Source organism: Aotus nancymaae, unplaced genomic scaffold (genome assembly GCF_030222135.1).
Source record: "Aotus nancymaae isolate 86718 unplaced genomic scaffold, 86718_ANA_hifiasm-v0.15.2.pri h1tg000059l, whole genome shotgun sequence".
NCBI classification, from domain to species: Eukaryota; Metazoa; Chordata; class Mammalia; order Primates; family Aotidae; genus Aotus; species Aotus nancymaae.
Window position 1 is genome coordinate 58,108,148 of NW_026988473.1, and position 21,225 is coordinate 58,129,372.

General features: G+C 35.9%; 1 protein-coding gene across 3 annotated transcripts in view; it reads right to left on the minus strand.

Moving 5' to 3' along the window:
- The window catches only part of C2CD3 (C2 domain containing 3 centriole elongation regulator), a 155,497-nt gene that overhangs the window by 131,258 nt on the left and 3,014 nt on the right, over nt 1-21,225 (minus strand). For 2 of the 3 annotated variants that reach the window (XM_021675069.2, XM_064365284.1), the window contains exon 3: nt 12,387-12,544. The exons of the other annotated variant lie outside the window; for it this stretch is intronic. In XM_021675069.2, the coding sequence (XP_021530744.2) occupies nt 12,387-12,544 (158 nt within the window). The remainder of the gene's footprint in view (nt 1-12,386; nt 12,545-21,225) is intronic. 3 annotated transcript variants of the gene reach the window in all.

Sequence of the window (21,225 nt, forward strand, 5' to 3'; positions counted from 1 at the left end):
TAATGCCCATCATATATATAACACTTGGTACTGATAATTTAGTACAGAAGTATCACATTTCTGGCCAGATCAAATGAATGATTTCAAATGAAAAAAGTTATAGTTAAGTATTCCTGTTTCCCAATTTCAAACTTTAAATAATCATATGTTTGTGTGTATATATAGATATACATATATATCTTATATATGTGTATATATAGATATACATATATATCTTATATATGTGTATATATTATGTTACATGCTTACATAATAGCATAAGTTTAACACTTTTCATAAGTCTGAATATATTTTTGGCAGCTGACTTCTTTTACAGCCAGTCTGCCTGACTCTTTTTTTTTTTTAACATCTAATCTATTTCAATAATGGAATACAACAAAGCCTTCTCTCTCAAGCAGGTTGATTGTAATGAACTATACTTGCCTCCTTTGCCTTCCCTCACTCCCCAGTCTGACCAAACCCGATATTCCCCTTCACAGCAACACTGTAAAGCCACCTTTCTTCCTTCATCTTCCATTGTATCAGCTCCTTACTGGCTACACTTACCTCTTTTGTCAGGAAAGATCACATGGTTAGTCAACTCAATACTGTCCTTGGGGAGAGCAAAGCAGTGGTATAACAAGAATTCAAGCTCCATCATTCACTGCATGTTTATTTTTTAAAGTATCTTAAAATTAATATAACGCATGCACGTTTAGATTCAAACAGTTCTATAATTTTGTTATATAAAACAAGTTTCTTACACAGACACCATTCCTCTTTCCTCACGGACAGGAACTTTCAATTTCCATACATGATTCTTACGATATTTACCTCTATAGCTCCAAATAACATGATTATATTTATGTCTATACCTTGACTTCTTCTGGTTTCTAGGCATTATCTTTTGACTTCCTAATGTGGGAGATAAGAATTTAGCTTTATCCCACATCCACTTGTTTCCTCCATCCTCCAAATGTGCCAATACAGTAATATCATAAACACTGATTATTGATCTAATTACAATTATAGTATGAACATATATTCCATTTACAGCTGAACAATTAAATGCACTGATTACTTTTCCTTTCGTGCACAACTTTTTCCCAAAATGCTGTCTTGTTTTCTCATTTGCTTAAATTTTTTTTTAAATTTCTTTTTAGAGATCTGGTCTTGCCATGTTGCCCAGGCTGAACGTGAACTCCTGGGCTCAAGTGATTCTATTGCCTCAGTTTCCTGAGTAGCTGGGACTATAGGTGCATGCCAACATTTGCTTTGTTTTTATTGTTCTTATTGTTAATTCAATTCTGAACTTTCGGCGGTTGTTGAATTCTCCTCTTAAGATTTTCAGACACATTAGGTGTTTTGTAACTTTTTTTTTTTTTTTTTTTTTTTTTTTTTAGAAATCTCTCCCAGAGCCTTAGGACATACTCCAATTTGGAATAGCTGCCATCTATGCCTTGTGTACAGCTGGTTCACCTTAAATCAAGGGATTCTCTTTGGCTCTCTCCTGTGTTGTATCTCGTTTGGAATATCCCACCTTGTCTTCTTCTTTAGTTTACTCCTTCATTTTGGTAGAGAGAGTCCTTCAGCTGCTTTGTCAGGAAGAGTGTGGGAGAGGTATGAATTTTTGAGACTTTGTCCATACAAAAACTTCGTCCTACTCTCATACTAGATAGTTTGCCTAGAGAGAGAGAATTCTAGGCCATTTTCATTCAACATTCTGGGGGCATTACTGAATTGTCTTCCGGCTCCTATGTTGCTATTGAGAAGTTGGAAGCCACACTACTTCTCAATTCTTTGTGTGTGACTGTTTCTCTTGTTCTCCGGAAATTTATAGGATCTTGTTGTGTTTTTAGTGTTCTAAAATGTCACATGATATTGTGCTGAAAGTCAGCTTTCATCACTATGTTGTACTTAACGGACACTTTCCTTTTTGTAAAAAAAAAATTCATATCAAGAAAAATGTTTCTGTGGATGGGTGCGGTGGCTCACGCCTGTAATCCTAGTACTTTGGGAGGCCAAGACAGGTTGATCACTTCAAGCCAGGAGTTTGAAATCAGCCTGGCCAACATGGTGAAACCCCATCTATACTTAAAAAAAATTAGCTAGATGTGGTGGTACATGCCTATAATCCCAGTTACTTGTGAGGCTGACGCAGGAAAATCACTTGAAACTGGGAAGTGGAGGTTGCAGTGAGCTGAGATCATGCAACTGCACTCCAGCCTGGGCAACAGAGTGAGACTCTGTCTTAAAAAAACAACAGCAACAATAACAAAAACAAATTTCTAAGCTTTTTATTATGAAAAATTTAAAACATAAACAAAATTAGAAAAAAAAAAATAATGACTACAGATACTTATCATCCAGTTTCAACAATTATCCACATCTGGCTAATCATGTTTCATTTATACTTCTCCAAACCTTGCTTTGCTACTGGATTATTGTGAACCAAGTTCCAGATATCATACCATTTCTGTAAACATATTTTTAATAATATGAGGACTCATTAAAAAAACATAAGCACCATACCATTATCACATTTTAAAAATTAATAAAAATTCTTTAAATTTATCAAAAATTGAGTCAACATTCTAATTTCCCTGATTGTTTCGGATTTTTTACAATTAGTTTGTATGAATGAGGATACAGATAAGTTCCTCAGGAGACTTTTTCAATTCGGCAACTCATGTACTTAGTACTGGGAAGTCTTCCTGAATTGCCTGTAAGCATCCAATACTCTTTTTAAAAAAAATTTTTTGAGACAAGGTCTCACTCCATCACCCAGGCTGGAGTGCAGTGGCATGATCTTGGCTCACTGCAACCTCTGCCTCCCAGGTTCAAGTGCTTCTACTGCCTCAGCCTTCTCAACCTCCCTAGTAACTGCGATTACAGGCATGTGCCACCACGCCCAGATAATTTTTGTATTTTTTTTAGAAACAGAATTTCACCATGTTGGCCTGGCTGGTCTCAAACTCCTGGCCTCAACTGATCCAACTGCCTCAGCCTCCCAAAGTGCTAGGACAGGCGTGAGCCACTGTGCCCAGACGACAATGCTCTTTAAAGGGGGGCAAAATCAAGTGCATAAAATATAAAATTTGCAATGTTTGATATTCAAAAAAAATTAATAGAAGCAGGAAAACATGCCCTATAACCACAGAACAATTAATCAATAGACCTCAAATGACAGGTGATAAAATTGACAGGACCTTAAAACAGTTATCATATAGATGTTCCTAATGGTTAGGGATGTAAAAGAAAATGTGACTGCAAAGAGAAAAAGAAAATATACATTAAAAAAGGAAATGTCAGGAGGCCGAGGCAGGAGAATTGCCTGAACCCAGGAGGCGGAGGTTGCGGTGAGCCGAGATCGCGCCATTGCACTCCAGCCTGGGTAACAAGAGCGAAACTCCATCTCAAAAAAAAAAAAAAAAAAAAAAGGAAATGTAACTTTTAGAGATGAAAATATTTGAAATGAAAATGACTGATGGGGTTAGAAGCAGGTTAGATACTGCACAAGATGATTAATAAATATGAATATAGAGTAATAGAAATTATAAAATGGAGTACACAGAGGATGAAAAGACTGGAAAAAAACAAAGTTACTGGTAGAAAAATGTCAAGCAGTCTAAGATACTTTGAAGTCTCTTGAAATCACATGCTGGCTCCTTGAAAAGATTAATAAAATTGTTAAACTTCTATCCAGCCTAATCCAGAAAAAGAAAAGAGAAAACAAATTACTAATATTGGGAATGAAAGAGGAGATAGAATCACAATTGCTTTCGTTTAAAAAGAGAAAGGGATGTTATAAACAACTCTGTGCCAATAAATTCAACAACTTCAATGAAATGGACAAATTATTTGAAAACCAAACTACCAAAGCTCACTCAAAAAGAAAGATGACCTACATAGCCCTGAATCTACTATAGAAATTAAAGTTGTAGTTAAAAACCTTCACCATAAAGAAAAATTCAGAACCCACTTAACTCCATTGGTAAACTCTACTAGACATTTAATCAATTCTATGTTAACTCTTCCAATAAACAGAGGAGGAACTATTCTAAAATAATTTTATGATGCCAGCATTACCCTCACATTTAAATCAAAGACAATGCAACAAAACAATACTACAGATTAACATCCCTCCTAAATAAAAATGTAATGTTTCATTTCATCCTCAATGAAACATTAAATCACATTTAATAATATATAAAATAGCTAATACCACATGACTTCATAGTGTTCATCATAAGACTGATAGTCTGGTTTCGTTTTCAGAAAAGAATCAATAAAATAGGTCATATTAACAGACTAAAAGAAAAAAATCCAAATGACTAACCTAACACATACAGGAAAAACATTTGATAAGTTCAATACCCATGATAAAATCTCTCAGAAAATTTGGCAAAAGGATTCCTAAAACTTGGTACTTTTCTAATTGAAAAAGGGCAAATATGAAAAACCTATATCTAACATCACATTTAATAGTGAAAGATGCCAAACATGATGGCTCTCCTGTAATTCTAGCACTTTGAGAGGCTGAGGACAGAGGATTGCTTAAGGCCAGGAGTTTGAGACCAGTCAGAAGGCTTAGTTACTCAGAAGGCTTAGGCAGGAGGACTGCTTGAGTCCAGGAGTTTGAAATTGTAGTGAGCTATGATCATGCCTGCCTGGGTGACAGAGTGACAGACTGTTTCTTAAAAACAAAACAAAACAAACAAACAAAAACAAGTGAAAGAACAAATGCTTTCCTACTAATAGAAAGAATGAGGGGAGAATATCTGGTCTCTAGTCAACATTATACTGGAAATCTTAGTAAGACAAGTGATAAGGCAAGATAACACAAATAAAAGGCATAGAGTAGAAAAGAAGTAAAATTGTCTTTATCCACAGATGATATCATTGCCTACAGAGAAAATCCTCAAGAATCAACAAAGAGCATAAATACTCTGGGATAAATCAAAATATATGCAAGCCTGCATGATGCTAACTATAAAAGACTATAGAAAAAATTAAAGAGCTAAACAAATGGAGAAATTTATAATGTTCATGGATTGGAAGACTCAATATTGCTAAGAACTTAATTCTCCCAATTTGATCTGTATATTCTACAGTATCAACAAAATCCTAGCAGATATTTTTTGTGGAAATTAATAAACTGATTCTAATATTTATAAGGAAATGCAAAAAACTTAAAATAGACAAAATTTTCAAAAATAAAATCAGAGGGCTCAAGAGTATCTGATTTCAAGGTTTACAATAAAGCTGCAGTAATATAGTGTTACTATCCTAAGGACAAAAATACTAATCTACAACAAGGATTCCATTAAAAACAAAAAGAAATACAGATCAATGAAACAGAATAGAGTCCAGAAATAGACTCACACATATATAATCGATTGACTATATTCAAACAAAATTTAATCGGGTGGGAAAGGACAATCTTTTCAATAAATAGTGACAGAACAAGTAGATACAATTATAGAAAAAAATAAATCCTGACCTTATTTCACACTATAGGTATACCCAAAAATTAATTAGACATAAATTATACCTAAAAGTAAAAGCCAAAACTATAAAAATCTTAGGGGAAAACAGTGGAGAAAATCTTTGCAACCTTGGATTAGGGGAAGATTTCTTAGGTAGGCCTAAGTTTATAAAAAACATAAACTATAAGAGGTAAGATCGTCTAAACCTGATTTCATTAAAAGAAAAACTTCTGTTCTTCAAAAGACACAATCATGAAAATAAAGGAAGAAACGAAAACAGAGAGTGTATATTCAGGGCAACTTGAATCTATGTTTCTGGGCTGCAGTCCTCAAGGTTGGCCCAAACAAAGTCTCTGCTTATTAAAAAAATAAAAGAAAAAGAGACGCCAAAGGCTGGAAATATAAATAAATAAATAAATACTTATAGCCCTAATATAAAAAACTCTCAAAACTAAAGAAGATAAGCTTATTTTTTAAAACGGGTAAAAAACTTGAACAAACAATCCACAGAAAGTATTAGGGGTTGATACATTTTCCTATGAATAGGACAGAGAGCTAATATTTGAGGCTTTGCATGCCATATGGTCTCATTACTCAACTTTGCCACTTAGCATAAAAGCCACATAGAACATATATAAATGAATGGGCAAGGCTGCATCCTAATAAAACTATTTACAAATATAGGTGGTGAGCCAGATTTGGCTTGGGGATTGCAGTCTGTGAACTCCTGAAGAAGATGTAAGAATGACCCATGAAAAAATACTCAACATGTTAGTCATCAGGAAACACAAATAACAATCTCAATTAGATATTAGTACATACTCATTAGACTGGCAAAAATTTAAAAGACTGACCATACCAAGGGCTGATGAAATATAAACACCTTCAATTTTTAAGAAGAGCTGTGGTTCCTTTTGGTTCCAGAGACCCAGCTTTTAGCCAGCAAAAATGGTCTTGGACCACAGCACTCTAGACATATTTGTCATTTAGGAGTCCTGTTCCTGGCAGGCCTCCACAGGCTCCAAGATAGTGGAATGAGAGAGGAAACACATCTTTAATTATAGCTTCTATTTCTTCACTGTAATCACTACTTATTTCTGTACTCCTCAGTCATTCAAAATTTGACAAAAGTCTCCACTGCTCTATTAAAAACAATTCTCCAACAAATCCTGACTGCAAATACAAAATACACAAATATTATTGTATGAACTGACATTTAAATATGAACAAAGAGTGATAGCCATTCTGGAAAACAGTCTGTCAGTTCCTTAAAAAGTTAAAAATAGAGTTACCATATGGCCCAATTCTACTTGTAGGCATATGCCCAAGAGAACTGAAAGCATATGTTCACAAAAGAACTTATATGTGAATGTTAATAGCAACATTATTAATAATAGTCAAAAAGTCAAAACAATCCAAATGTCTGTCAACTTTAGAATGGGATATATCCATATCATCAAGTATTATTCACCCACAAAAAGGAATGCAGTTCTGAACATGCTACAACGTGGATGAACCTTAGAAACATTATGTTAAACAAAAAAAGCCTATTGCAAAAGGCCACATATATTATTCCATTTGTATGAAATGTCCAGAACAGGCAAATACATAGAGATAGAAAGTAGGTTAGTGGTTGTCAAGGGTTGGGGAAGAGGAAAACAAGGAGTGGATGTATTGGGTACAGTGTTTCTTTTTGGGGTGATAAAATGTTTTAGATTTAATAGTAGTCATGGTTGTAAAAACCACTGAATGGTACACTTTAAAAGGGTGAATTGGCCGGGTGTGGTGGCTCACAGCTGTAATCCCAGCATTTTGGGAGGCTGACATGGACGGATTGCTGGAGCTAAAGAGTTCCAGACCAGCCTGGACAACGTGGCAAAACCCTGTCTCTACAAAAAATACAGAAACTGAGCTGGGGGTGGTGGCATGTGCCTGTAGTCCCAACTACTAGGGAGGCTGAAGTAGGAGGATTGCTTGAGCCTAGGAGGTCAAGGCTCAGTGAGTCGAGATTGCATCACTGTACTCTAGCCTGGGTGACAGAGTAAGACCCTGTCTTTAAAAAAAAAAAGAAAGTGAATTTTATTTTTAATTATATCTTAATTTTTTTAAAAAAAGAAACTAGGTGGAGCACACCTGCAGTCATAGCTACTCAGGAGGCTGAGGCAGAAGAACTGCTTCAGCCCAGGAGTTTGAATCTAGCCTGGGAAACAGTGAGATCCCCTCTCTTAAAAGGAAGAAAGAAAAAGAAAAACGTAAAACCTTACCTAGAGGTTGGGCATGGTGATTCACGCCTGTACTTCCAGTACTTTGGAAGGCCAAGGCAAGCAGATCACTTGAAGTCAAGAGTTCAAGACCAGCCTGGTCAACAGGGTGAACTCCCCCATCTCTACCAAAAAATACAAAAATTAGCTGGGCATGGTGGTGTACATCTGTAGTCCCAGCTACTTGGGAAGCTGAAGTAGGAGACCTGCTTGACTCCAGACGGCGGAGACTGCAGTGAGCCGAGATAGTACCATTGCACTACAGCTTGGGTGACAGGGTGAAACTCTGTCTCAAAAAAACCCCAAAGAAAACCCACCTTACCTAGAACCCTGTACTCCTCCCAATTTCATTTTTCCTTGTTTTTTCCCTAGTCATTGATCATATGAACATATGTTAATTTGAATTTTCCTTTGTCATCAATCCATAATCATTTTTCCAGCTGCTACACAATCATAACTATGCAATTTTATCTTCTATGGATAGAAAAGATTCCACAAATAGACTATAATTTTAATATTGTTGAATAAATTGTTTTCATTTTCCCAATATTAAAAATGTATTTCCATTGCTAGACTTAAGCATATAGCTTTCTTCTCTTTTTATAGTATTTACTTAAGGTAAATTCCCAGGGGTAGAATTACTGAGGTAAACGATATACAATAATTCATGTGGCTTTTGAAACATAATACCAAACTGTCTGGCAGTTCTGATGCAAATTTATATCATCAACAGAAAAGTATGACTAAACCAGATTCACTTTACCATTAAGTCATCAATATACAGTGTCACTGTTTTAACATTTAATATATTATAAATGAGAATAGGATAAATACAATAAAGAAATGTTAAGTTTTTTTCACTTAGATGGATCTATTTCTGGACTCTGTTCCACTGACAAAATTATATGCTTATGATTTTTTAATATTAATAAATTCTTACATCTGGTAATGTTAGATGTTCTTTCCTTATCTTTTTTGGACTATTTTCTTATTTGCCTATTTAATTTTCTCTATAAATTTTAGAATACAATTGACAAGGTATAACCTCTCAGGAATTTCTAAGGGGTTTGCATATACAGAAATCTAGAAAGTGCTCCCAATGAGTCCCCCACAGAAGAGGAACTCTTCTGTGTTCTTTCCCAGCATCTCATGCATATCTATCATATAATATGCATTATACAGGGTTCTGGAAAATTAAATAAAAGGGCCATCTCTTATCTCTGTATATCCTAAGTTAGTGGCATGTAACAGTGTATGAAAAAAGCATAAGTTGATCTCTTCAATAAATGGTGCTGGAAAACTGAATACCCACATGCAGGAGAATAAGACTAGACTCCTTTCATCATAGACAAAAATAAGCTAAAAATGGACTAGACTACGTTTAAAATCTAGGACTATAAAGCGACTAGAAGAAAACATAGGGGAAATGCTTCGTGACGTCAATCCAGGCAAGGATTTTTTGGGTAAGACCTCAAAAGCGCAAGCAACAAAAGCAAAAATAGACAAATGGGAGTACATAAAACTAAAAAGCTATGCACAACAAAGGAAACAATCGACACGGCAAAGGGACAACCCACTGAGTGGCAGAAAATATTTGCAAACTTAGCATCTGATAATAGTTAATATCCAGAATATATAAGAAACTCTAACAATTCAACAGCAACATTTTTTTTTTCTGATTAAATAATGAACAGAAGATTTGAATAGACATTTCTCAAAAGAAGACATACAAATGGCCAATAGACATATGACAAAAATGCTCAACATCACTATGATTACGGAAAGGCAAATCGAAACGACAATGAGATATCATCTCATTCCAGTTAGAACAGTTAATATCAAAAAAGACAAAAAGTAACACATGATGGTGAGGATGTGGAGAAAAGGATACTCAGGCATTGTTGGTGGAAATGTAAATTAGCACAATCATTAAGATCAACAGTATGAAGATTCCTCACAAAAATTAAAAGTAGAACTACTATATGATCCGGCAATTTCACTACTTATTATATAGTCATGCGCTAGGTAACAACATTTCTGTCAACAACAGACCGCATATATGATAGTAGTCCCATAAGATTATAATAAGGCTGAAAAATTCCTATTGTATAGTGACACTGTAGTGTTGTAATGCAGTAGTGCGATGCATTACTCTATATTTGTGGCAATGCTGATGTAAACAAACCTGCACTATCAGCATAGCACATACAATTATGTATGATACATAATACTTGATAATGATAATAAACAACTATGTTACTGATTTACAATTTACTATGTTACACTTTTTCTTTTTATTTTAGAGTGTAGTCTTTCTACTTATTGAAAGAAAGTTAACTGTACAATAGCCTCAGGCAGGTCCTCAGGTGTTATTCCAGAAGAAGGCACTGTTATCATAGGAGATGACAGCTCCATGTGTGTTACTGACCCTAAGACCTTCTAGTGGGACAAGATATGGAGGTGGAAGACAGTGATAGTGATGATTCTGACCCTGTGTAGGGTTAGGTTAACGTACGTGTTTGTGTCTAAGTTTTTAACAAAAATGTTTAGAGAGTTAAAAAAAAATTGAAAATAGAAAAAAGCTTACAGAATAGGGATATAAAAAATATTTTTGCATACCTGTAAAATGTGTTTGTGCTTCAAGTGTTATTACAAAAGAGTCAAGAAGTTAAAAAAAATTCAAAGTTTATAAAGTAAAAAAAGGTACAGTAAGCTAAAGTTGATTTATTATTAAAGAACAATATTGTTTTGTAAATTTGGTATAGTCTTCTAAGTGCACAGTGTTTACAAAGTCTACAGTAGTACATGGTAACGTCCTAGGCCTTTACATTCACTCACCACCCACTCACTGACTCACCCAGAGCAACTTCTAGTCGTGTAAGCTCTATCCATAACTGCTCTATATAGGTATACCATCTGTTATCTTTTATACTGTTATTTTTATGTACTTTTTCTATATTTAGATATGCTTAGACACACAAATTCTTACCATTTTATTATAACTGGCTTCACTGCGTTATAACAGTATTCAGTATAGTAACATAATGTATAGGTTTGTAGCCTAGGAGCAATAAACTATACCACAAGCCTAGGTGTGTAGTGGGCTATATCATTTAGGCTTGTGTCAGTACATTCTATTATGTTTGCACAAGGATGAAATTGCCTGAGGACACATTTCTCAGAATATATCCCCATCATTAGTAATCCATGACTGTATATTCAAAGGAAATAAAATCACTATGTCAATGAGATACCTATACTCTGTTTATCACAGCACTATTCACAATAGCCAAGATGTGGAATCAACCTAAGCATTCACCAACAAATGAATGGATTTAAAAAAATGTATACATATACAATGGAATACTATTTACAATAAAAAAGAATGAAATCCTGTCATTTGTGACAACATGGAAGAACCTGGAGGACATTATGTTAAATTAAATAAGCCAGGCACAGAAGAACAAATATTATACTGCATGATCTCGCTCACGTAGAATCTAAAGAAAGTAGATCTCATAGAAGTAGAGTAGAATAGTGGTTAACAAAGACTAGGGAAGGTAAGCAGGGAGGAAGGATGGGGAGAGGTGGGTCAGTGGGTACTATGGTACAGTTAGGAGGAATAAATTCTGGTATTCTATTGCACTGTATTAGGTGAATACAGTTAACAATAATGAATTGTATATTTCACAGTAGCCAGAAGAGAGGATTGTGAATGTTCTCACCACAAAGAAATAATACATGTTTGAGATGATGGATATGCTAATTACCCTGATTTTTTTTTTTTTTTTTTTTTTTTTTTTGAGACGGAGTTTCGCTCGTTACCCAGGCTGGAGTGCAATGGCGCGATCTCGGCTCACCGCAACCTCCGCCTCCTGGGTTCAGGCAATTCTCCTGCCTCAGCCTCCTGAGTAGCTGGGATTACAGGCACGCGCCACCATGCCCAGCTAATTTTTTTTTGTATTAGTAGAGACGGGGTTTCACCATGTTGACCAGGACGGTCTCGATCTCTTGACCTCGTGATCCACCCGCCTCGGCCTCCCAAAGTGCTGGGATTACATACCCTGATTTGATCTTTACACAATGTATACATGTATCTAAACATACACTGTAATCTAAAAATATGTGTATTATGTGTCAATTAGAAATAAAATTTACAAAGTAAGCTGAAGCAATAAATGAATACATCAAAGATACCACTTACATGAGTCAAATAAGCAATTATTATTCAGTACTATGTTAGAAGCTATAGGAAAAACAAAGAAAGCAGAAAACAAAGGCTTTCCTCTCAGGGAATCTAGAAACTAAAAGGAAGAGGAATTAAAGGGAGCCTACTAATAAACAATTTTGGAAACTATGTGGAATTATAACTGAACATGATTATATAATTAATGCTTTTATGAATGTAATAAGGAGTACAAGAAGAATGAATGCAGTAGGAGGTGTGAAAGATTCTTGGAACTCGAGATGGCACTAAAAAGATTTGGATAAATGGGAAACAGAAGTAGGTCTACTGGGTAAAAATATGAGCAAAAAAATGAGGTGGAAATTAGCATGATATATGGTAGCCATGCACCTATTCATTCTACAAAAAGATTCAACTATCTCTGCCCAAAAAGTTTATTCTATGCAGCAAATACTTAAAATATATTTTTACCTGGAGTTCTCCAAGTTTCTTAGACGTTGGTGACACAATGGTAAAAAATCCATTGATTTGATGGGTTGGAGAAAGCTGGGCTAGTCCATTGATCTGAACTCTACCAATTGGAAGATGGTCAAGTTTGGTGATTACTTCCAGCACCAGCACAGCCATATCTAATCAGAAACAATTACAACACAGATAGTTTTCATTTACTTTTATTTTCTTTTTTAAGAAGTGGGTAGAGGGGTATATGCTAAAAAGCTTTTTAACTTGAAAAAAATTATTTTATGTTTCATAACACATTGCATTGGTGAAAGTGAGAGAAATTAGGTACGTTAATAGGTTGCTAATAGGATGGCTAACCAGAAAACAATTCAGTAATAACTCAAAAAAGTAGAAAAGTACTACATATCCTTTTTCCACGAAATTCTACTATTCTACATTTTTTTTTAAGACAGGGTCTCACTCTGTCACCCGGGCTGGAGTACACTGGCACAATCATAGTTCACTGCAGCCTCGAACTCCTGGACTCAAGTGATCCTCCTGCCCTAGCCTCATCAGTAGCTGAGACTAGAGACACACACCACCATATTGGGGTAATTTTTTGATTTTTGTAGAGACAAGGTCTCACTGTGTTGCCCAGGCTGGTCTCAAACTCCTGGCCTCAAGTGATCCTCTGACCTTGGCCTCCCAAAGTGCTGGGATTACAAGCATGAGCCACCAGCCTAGCCTACTCCTTAATCTATATTCTCTATAAACTGTAAAGTGATCTATGTCTGTAAAGTGATCTATGCAACAGAATATTTAATAAAGTTTTTTTTATAATGGCAAAATGGTGAAAAATAAAGTGATAAAAAGAATATAAGTAGTTCTAGCTATACTGATATGGAACAACATCCAAGATGAACTGCTAAGTGGAAAAAATAGTGCTGACTGTATATATGTAATCTGTGTAAATAAAAGGAATTATGCAAAGAAGCTTTTATTAGTATAGAATATATTTTATAAGTAAATATATTCTTTTTTTTTTTTTTTTTTTGGGTTTGACCATGTTGGCCAGGCTGGTCTTTTTTTTTTTTAAAGAAAGAAAAAAAGAGAAAGAATAAAGAAAAAGAATAAAGAAGAGGAGGAAGAAGGAAGAGAAAGAGAGAGAGAGAATGGGAGTATTGCTTTCTTGCCCAGGCTAGAATGCAGTTTAGTAATGGGTATTGAAAACCTCTTTTATACCAATAATTATACCTGATGTAAACAGGAAGGAATAAGGGAAGAAAATAACAAACGAGCAGCCAACCAATATTTCATTTAAACCTATGAAGTGCTATGCGATTACTGAGGAGTGATTTACTTCCAATTATGTAGTCACTTATGGAATAGGTGTGAGGTGGTAATGTATGTTTTATGTATTTGAAGTGGAGAGTTCTATAAATGTTTATTAAGTTTACTTGTTCCGGGTCTGAGTTCAAGTCCTGGATGTCCTTGTTAATTTTCTGTCTCGTTGATCTATAAAATCATTAGCTCTTCTTGTTACATTGATCCTTTTACCATTATGTAATGTCCTTCTTTGCCTCTTTTGCTCTTTGTTGCTTTAAAGTCTACTTTATCAGAGGCGAGAATTGCATCTCCTGCTTTTTATTTATTTGTTTATTTTTACTCTCTGATTGGTTGATAAATCTTCCTCCTCTTTGTTTTGAGTCTTTGTGTATCGTTGCATGTGATAAGGGTCTGGATGCAGCATACCAATAGGTTTTGGCTTTTTATCCGATTAAAATATATATAACTTTAATACTGGCATTTGATGCTAGCTGGCTGTTTTGCCCATTAGTTAGTGTAAATTTTTCGTTGTGTTAATGTTCTGTTCTTTTTGATATATTTCTGGAAAGGCTGATATTGGTTGTTCCTTTATATGTATAGTGCTTCTTTCAGAAGCTCTTGTAAAGCAGGCCTCGTGGTGGTGAACTCTCTAAGTACTTGTTTGTTCGCAAAGGATTTAATTTTTCCTTTGATTATAAAGCTTAGTTTGGCTGGATAGGAAATTCTGGGTTGAAAGTTCTTTTCTTTAAGGATGTTAAATATTGGTCCCCACTCTTTTCTGGCTTGTAGGGTTTCTGCTGAGAGATCTGCTGTAAGTCTGATAGGTTTCCCTTTATGGGTAACCTGACCTTTCTCTCTGGCTGCCCTTAGTATTTTCTCCTTCATTTCAACCCTAATAAATCTGGCAATTATGTGCCTTGGGGTTGGTCTTCTTGAAGAATATCTTTGTGGTGTTCTCTGTATTACCTGGAGTTGAATATTACCCTGCCTTGCCAGGTTGGGAAAGTTTTCCTGAATGATATCCTGAAGAGTATTTTCCAACTTGGATTCATTCTCTTCATCACATTCAGGTACACCTATCAAACGTAGATTAGGTCTTTTCACATAGTCCCATATTTCCTGGAGACTTTGCTCATTCCTTTTCATCCTTTTTTCTCCAATCTTGTCTTCTCGTTTCATTTCACTGAGCTGGTCCTCGACTTCTGATATCCTTTCTTCTACTTGATCAATTTGACTGTTTAAACTTGTGCATGCTTCGCGAAGTTCTCGTGTTGTGTTTTTCAGCTCCATCAATTCACTTATATTCCTCTCTAAATTGTCCATTCTCGTTAACATTTCGTCAAACCTTTTTTCAAGGTTCTTAGTTTCTTTGCATTGGGTTAGAACAAGTTCTTTTAATTCACAGAAGTTTCTTATCACCCACCTTTTGAAACCTGCTTCTGTTATTGGAACACACGTGTAATCTATTAAGCCTTGTTCCGTTACTGATGAGGAATTGCGATCCCCTGTGGAGGGAGAGGCATTCTGATTTTGAGTATTCTCTGCCTTTTTACGCTGATTTCTTCCCTTCATTATATATTTATCCGTCTGTTGTCTTTGTAATTACCAACTTTCTAACTAGGTCTCTGAGCAGACGTCCAACTTGTTGATTCCCAGTGCCAAAGTCTGAGCAATCCACTGCGCCGGCCAAAACAGCGGTGTTAAGATTGATGGTGCTTTTCTGCCCGGGAATCTCCGGACTCTGCACCAAAAACTGGCACGCTAAGGAGCCAGCTAAACCGCCGCGCCGGCCACAAGAGTCGCTCTGGCTACACGTGGGGCTCCTCTGCTGGGAATCTCCTGGTCCGTGAGCAACAAATATTCGTCTGAAAGTGTGGCGTCCTCTCTTTCTCTGCGCTTTCACTGGGAACTACGAGCCCAAGCTGCTAGTGATCAGCCATCTTAGATCTCTCTCCCAAGTAAATATATTCTTGTGTAAAGATACACAAGAGACTGGTAACCTTTCACACCTTTAAAATGTCTTACCATGTGCATGTATTTCCTAATAAAAAAATGTGATACAACTGATAGAAAATACAATCGATTTAAAAACTACAACAGAGATAACAAAACTACCTGGAAAAAGTAATTTAACTTAAAAAATTGTTTTAATTTCAGATAAACTAATACTTATCATACCACTCTAGGAGTGGAGGAGTGTGAACCCAAGATCAAAAGAACAATAAAGGTTTAGAGAAGAACAACAGAAACCTCACACTGAGAAAAAAATAAATCAACTGGACAAGAATATTTAGCATATCAAGTATTTGATAAGAAAAATGTCCTTAAAAGAGTACTGTTAAATGTATTTACCAATAACTCAGGCTTTGGTTTTGATATACAGAGCAACAAATCTCAGTTTTCATTCTCATCATTTCTAGTTTTGATTGGACAAAGGACTACCCGTGCATAGCTGCAAGGGTTGGTCCCTGCCTCCCAGGAGTATCCAATTGCATACTCTTGGGTTATATCTGGAGCACTGAGCTACTGAGAGCACCTGAAACCAAGAGAAATGAAAATAAATGTCTCAACTATAGTCTTTAACTAGTCACTTAGACTAATACCTTCATGCTCAGAGGAGGAGAAATATAATCCATGCATAGGGTATCTAAGATCATTTCAGGACAGTTTAACTTCTGAATATTTTCTTAAGCAAAGTTGAGAAAATGGTTCATTTTCATTATTTGTTCAATACTGTAGTGAAAAGCATGCAGGAATTATAATTAGAAGACTTGTGATTGTGTCCTGACTGCAATATTCACAAGCTATTTCTGTATAAGCCATAGTTGTCTGTAATATAAGCTCATAATATTTGCATCACTGTTGTGTGAGGAACTGGGGTTACTGCAAGCAGAACACTAGTACAGTGCCCTCCCACATGGTAGTTGCTGAATGGTTGTTAAATGACTTTAGGCAAATTACATGACTTATCATAGTCCCTGTGTAACTACTTGATATGGTTTGGCTGTGTCCCTGCCCAAATCTCATCTTGAATTGTAACTCCCATAATCCCCACATGTCATAGGAGGGACCAGGAGAAGATAACTGAATCATGAGGGCTGTTTCCCCCATACTGTTCTCATGATAGTGAGTTAGTTCTCATGAGATCTGATGGTTTTATAAGGGTCTCCCTGCTCTGCTGGGCACTCATTTTTCTCTCTCTTGCCGCCATGTGAAAGATGTGTTTGCTTCCTCTTCCACCATGATTGTAAGTTTCCTGAGGCCTCCCAGCCATGTGGAACTGTGAGTCAACTAAACCTCTTTCCTTTATAAATTACCCAGTCTCAGGTATGTCTTTATAGCACCGTGAGAATGGACTAATACACTATTCATGGGGGTTATCTGAAAGTCATATGAGCTAATAGATGTAAAAGTGCTTGGTAGACTATAAAATGATGTACACATGTAGAATAAGAGAAATGGACTAATATTTATCCGTTGGCTATTTACTAACAGCCAGGCTCTTCCATGTTTCATGAATTCTCTTAACAACTCTATGATACAGGTGTTTCTGTCTTCGTTTGGGGATAAAAGAGGCTCTGCAAAGTCACGTACATTCCTAAGTTCACTCAGCTTTAAATTGAAAGAACTGGCTAAAACTCAGTTCTATCCAATTATAAGTCCTCTACACTTAATTATTTAAGTCCACTATACTACTCATCACTTCTAGGACAAAAAACTTAATAGACTTCTGATCTTTATACTTCTCTTGTTGTGGAATTAGAATCCCTATTGTCCAGCATTTATTCCAACCCCCAACTGTCTTTCACATGCCTACTAACTGAATCCTATCTGATTAAAGAGAGGTAAAAATCAAGTAGTAGAGCCATATTTTCTCAGTTTCTACTCTAATCGTTCCATGCTCCAAATATTTTCATGGCTGCTATTTTCTGCAACAGAACAAAAGGTAAAGGAAGAAAGAAGGAAGAGTATGAGGCATATCTCAGAATCTTATAATCCTTCATTTTTTAAGGCAATATAACAGAAATATTAACAATTTTGGAGTAAAGTGCTCCCTGAATTTAGGGTTGGTACTAGGGTAACCTTGGGTTAGTCACTTTTAACTGTTTGAACCTCAAATTCATCACTCAGAAAATCAGAATAATATCCATCGCAAACATACAGGGCCTCAGAGCAAGCTTTCTAGTGCTTTGCAGAGGCTTCATCTTATTTCTCCTACTGTATTTTTGCTTTCTGTAAACAAAAAGTTATGAAGATTTAACATGTAAAGATTTTCTCATTGACTAAAAAGAAATCTGTACTTAACATGTTTTTGCAATTGCCTTAACTTCTGCTCCGAATAAGGTAAAATAGATATGAAGAAATTGGCCAGGCATGGTGGCTTGCCTGTAATCCCAGGACTTTGGGAGGCCAAGGCAGGAGGATTGCTTGAGTACAGAAGTTTGACACTGGCCTGGGCAACACAGTGAGACCTCATCTCCACAAAAATTACAAAAATTAGCTGAGTGTGGTGGCAGGCGCTTATATTCCCAGCTACTCAGAAGGTTGAGGTAGGAAGACTGCTTGAACCCAGGAGGTTGAGGCTACAGTGAACTGTGTTCGCATGACTGTACTCCAGCCCGGCTGACAGAGAGACCTTGTCTCAAAAATAAAATACAAAGAAATAAATAAAATGTAACTACCTTACCTACTTCAGAGTCATTTTAAACATCAAATAAGATGATAGACTTGAAAATATTTCAAAAACTGTAAAATGCAATACATTTCCCCTTCTTTCTTTATGTTATTTTTATCTGAGGAACTCATATAATCTTTCTTACTACCTCTCTCCAGCCTAGGAAAAAAAGCAACTCCCTCTCATTTCAAGTTAATTCTGTCACAGCCTATATATTTTACTCATTTGTAAATCTCTTCATACAATAGCGACTTCTCCTTTTTTGACTGATACAGTATCCTAATTATGAGGTTATTTTGCTTGTCTTAATACCTTGAGTGTAATAAAAACGGCTTGAGAAAAAAAAATTATAGTTCATGCTAATATGTGACAACATATTCATTAGTTTACTCTTTGCATTTTATATTCTTTTAAGTGAAATATGTACACAAAGAGTAAATAAAAGAATAATAATAACGTGAATATCTACCACACGGCTTAATAGCATGCTTTTGGCCGGGTGTGGTGGCTCACACCTGTAATCCCAGCACTGTGGGAAGCTGAGGTGGGCGGATCACGAGATCAGAAAATAGAGACCATCCTGGCCAACATGGTGAAATCCCGTCTCTACTAAAAATACAAAAATCAGCTGGGCGTGGTGGCATGCGCCTGTAGTCTCAGCTACTTGGGAGGCTGAGGCAGGAGAATTGCTTGAAACAGGGAGTCAGAGGTGGCAGTGAGCCGAGAGCATGCCACTGCACCACTGCAGTTCAGCCTGGCAACAGAGCGAGATTCTGTCTAAGAAAAGAAAAAAAAGAAACAGCAGACTTTTTCCAAGTTTTCAGTTAGAGCACACACTTTGTGAATATTTGCTGTCTTATCTCTTTATTTTCTGTTTCCTGTATTTTTTTTTTTTTTTTTTAAACAGGGTATCACTCTGTCACCCAGGCTGGAGTGCAGTGGCATGAATATGGCTCATTGCAGCCTCAACTTCCTGAGCTCAAGTGATTTCTCTCACCTTAACCTCCCAAGTAGCTGGGACTACAGGTATGTACCACCATGCTCAGCTAATTAAAAACATTTCTTTTTGTAGAAACAGGGTCTTGCTATGCATGTGGAATCTAGTTTTTTTTTGTAGAAACGGGGTTTTGCCCAGGCCAGTCTTGAACTCTTGGCCTCAGGTGATCTTCCTGCCTCAGCCTCTAAGGTGTTGGGATTACAGGCATGAGGAGTCACCACATTCAGCCTCTTATCTCTTCATTTTCTATAAAACACGTCATGTCTACGGTTGGATTATCACTTATAAGGTTCACCTCATGTGTCTACTATTGAGATTCTACCTTTTCTGTGGGCTTCTTTCTTAACTAGAATCATGAAATTTGGGTGCTGACACATTTGATGTTTAACTCTTTCAATTTTTGGTGGGAAAATTAAGGCCAAGAGGATGAAATGGCTTGCTCAAAGTCAAGCAGCAAGAGCATAGAGTAGAAGCAGAATGCTGGCTTCCTAATAACATAAAATTAACCCTTATTAACTTCCTGGAATATTCATATGATACTTAATGTATGTATCAAGTAATCAGGCATTTAATTATATACTGTCTGGCACTGCTCACTACTGTATCATGTATGTCAGTTTTGTTTTCAACTAATCCTTAAGTTCCTTTTGGGCAGGGACTACATCTTAAATCTCTGTACATACTGCCTGAGTCTTAATATTTTTATGACTTACACCTACAATGTGTCAGCTACTAGACCAATCATTTTAGAAACATTTTTTTCATTTAGCATTCACAATAATTCCTGACAGATAAGTGCTATTTTTCCTATTTAAGTAATAGGGAACTGAGGCCTCAAGATGCTAAGGAACCTCTCAGCATCATCAATCCAGTCCTGAAGCCAGAGTTCAAACTCAATCTAGACTTCAACCTATTCAACTGGGTTGCTTCTTTGTAAAAATACCTGGAAAATGGAAGGGCAACTATATGATCCCATTTTACAGATGGGCAAACAGGAATTAGAAATGGGAAGAGACTTTCCCAAAATCACACAGTTGGTAACAGCAACCTAAATGTTCAGATGCCAAGTCCAATGGATTAGTATACCATAAGATGTTCAAATAAATGTCTGACCTATTTTTTACCATGTTTATAAATAAATGCCTTATCTCTTATTGAATTTCTAATCAATTCTCATTTGTTACATTATATAAAAATACTACCTGAGGATTTAAGTTTTAAGTTTATAGTACCAAGATTATTTATGGTATCTTTTAATCACAGTTACTGCTTTTAACCTACTATTAATAACTAAACTTGTTTGTGAAGTTAGAGTTAGGTATCATTCTGATTAAATATTTTGATTGATTTTTGTAAACCCCATGGTGCCTAAAACAATGTCTAGCATATGCTAAGTGTTCAATATATGTTTTTTGAATGACTGAATAACAGCATTTGTTCTTTACATGTTGACGTTTCAAAAATTTTTTCTTGAGAGAATGTAAGTTACTTAAGGACAAGTTAATCTTTAACTCATCCCTGGCTCTCCAATGTTCTGAGCTCAACACTATTTATATAATACATGCTTGGTTTTTATTGACTTGAACTGGACTAATTTGATAATTAACTCCATCATCCAAAATGTATTTATGTGAAAGCTTGACCTGAATAAAGAAATAACATTGTACACTTAGAATACTTTCCTTGTACAAAAATGAAGACATCTTGGCTTCTGGTCCCCTACAGAGAGATGCTTTCCATCTCTGAACATCTGTAATACTAACTCACTAAACCACTCATTTGGCATTTAGCATGTATTATCTTGTACTATTGGTAAATTTTACATCTATATCCTCTTTCCTTGAGTATGATGTAAGCCCCAGAGTTGAGAC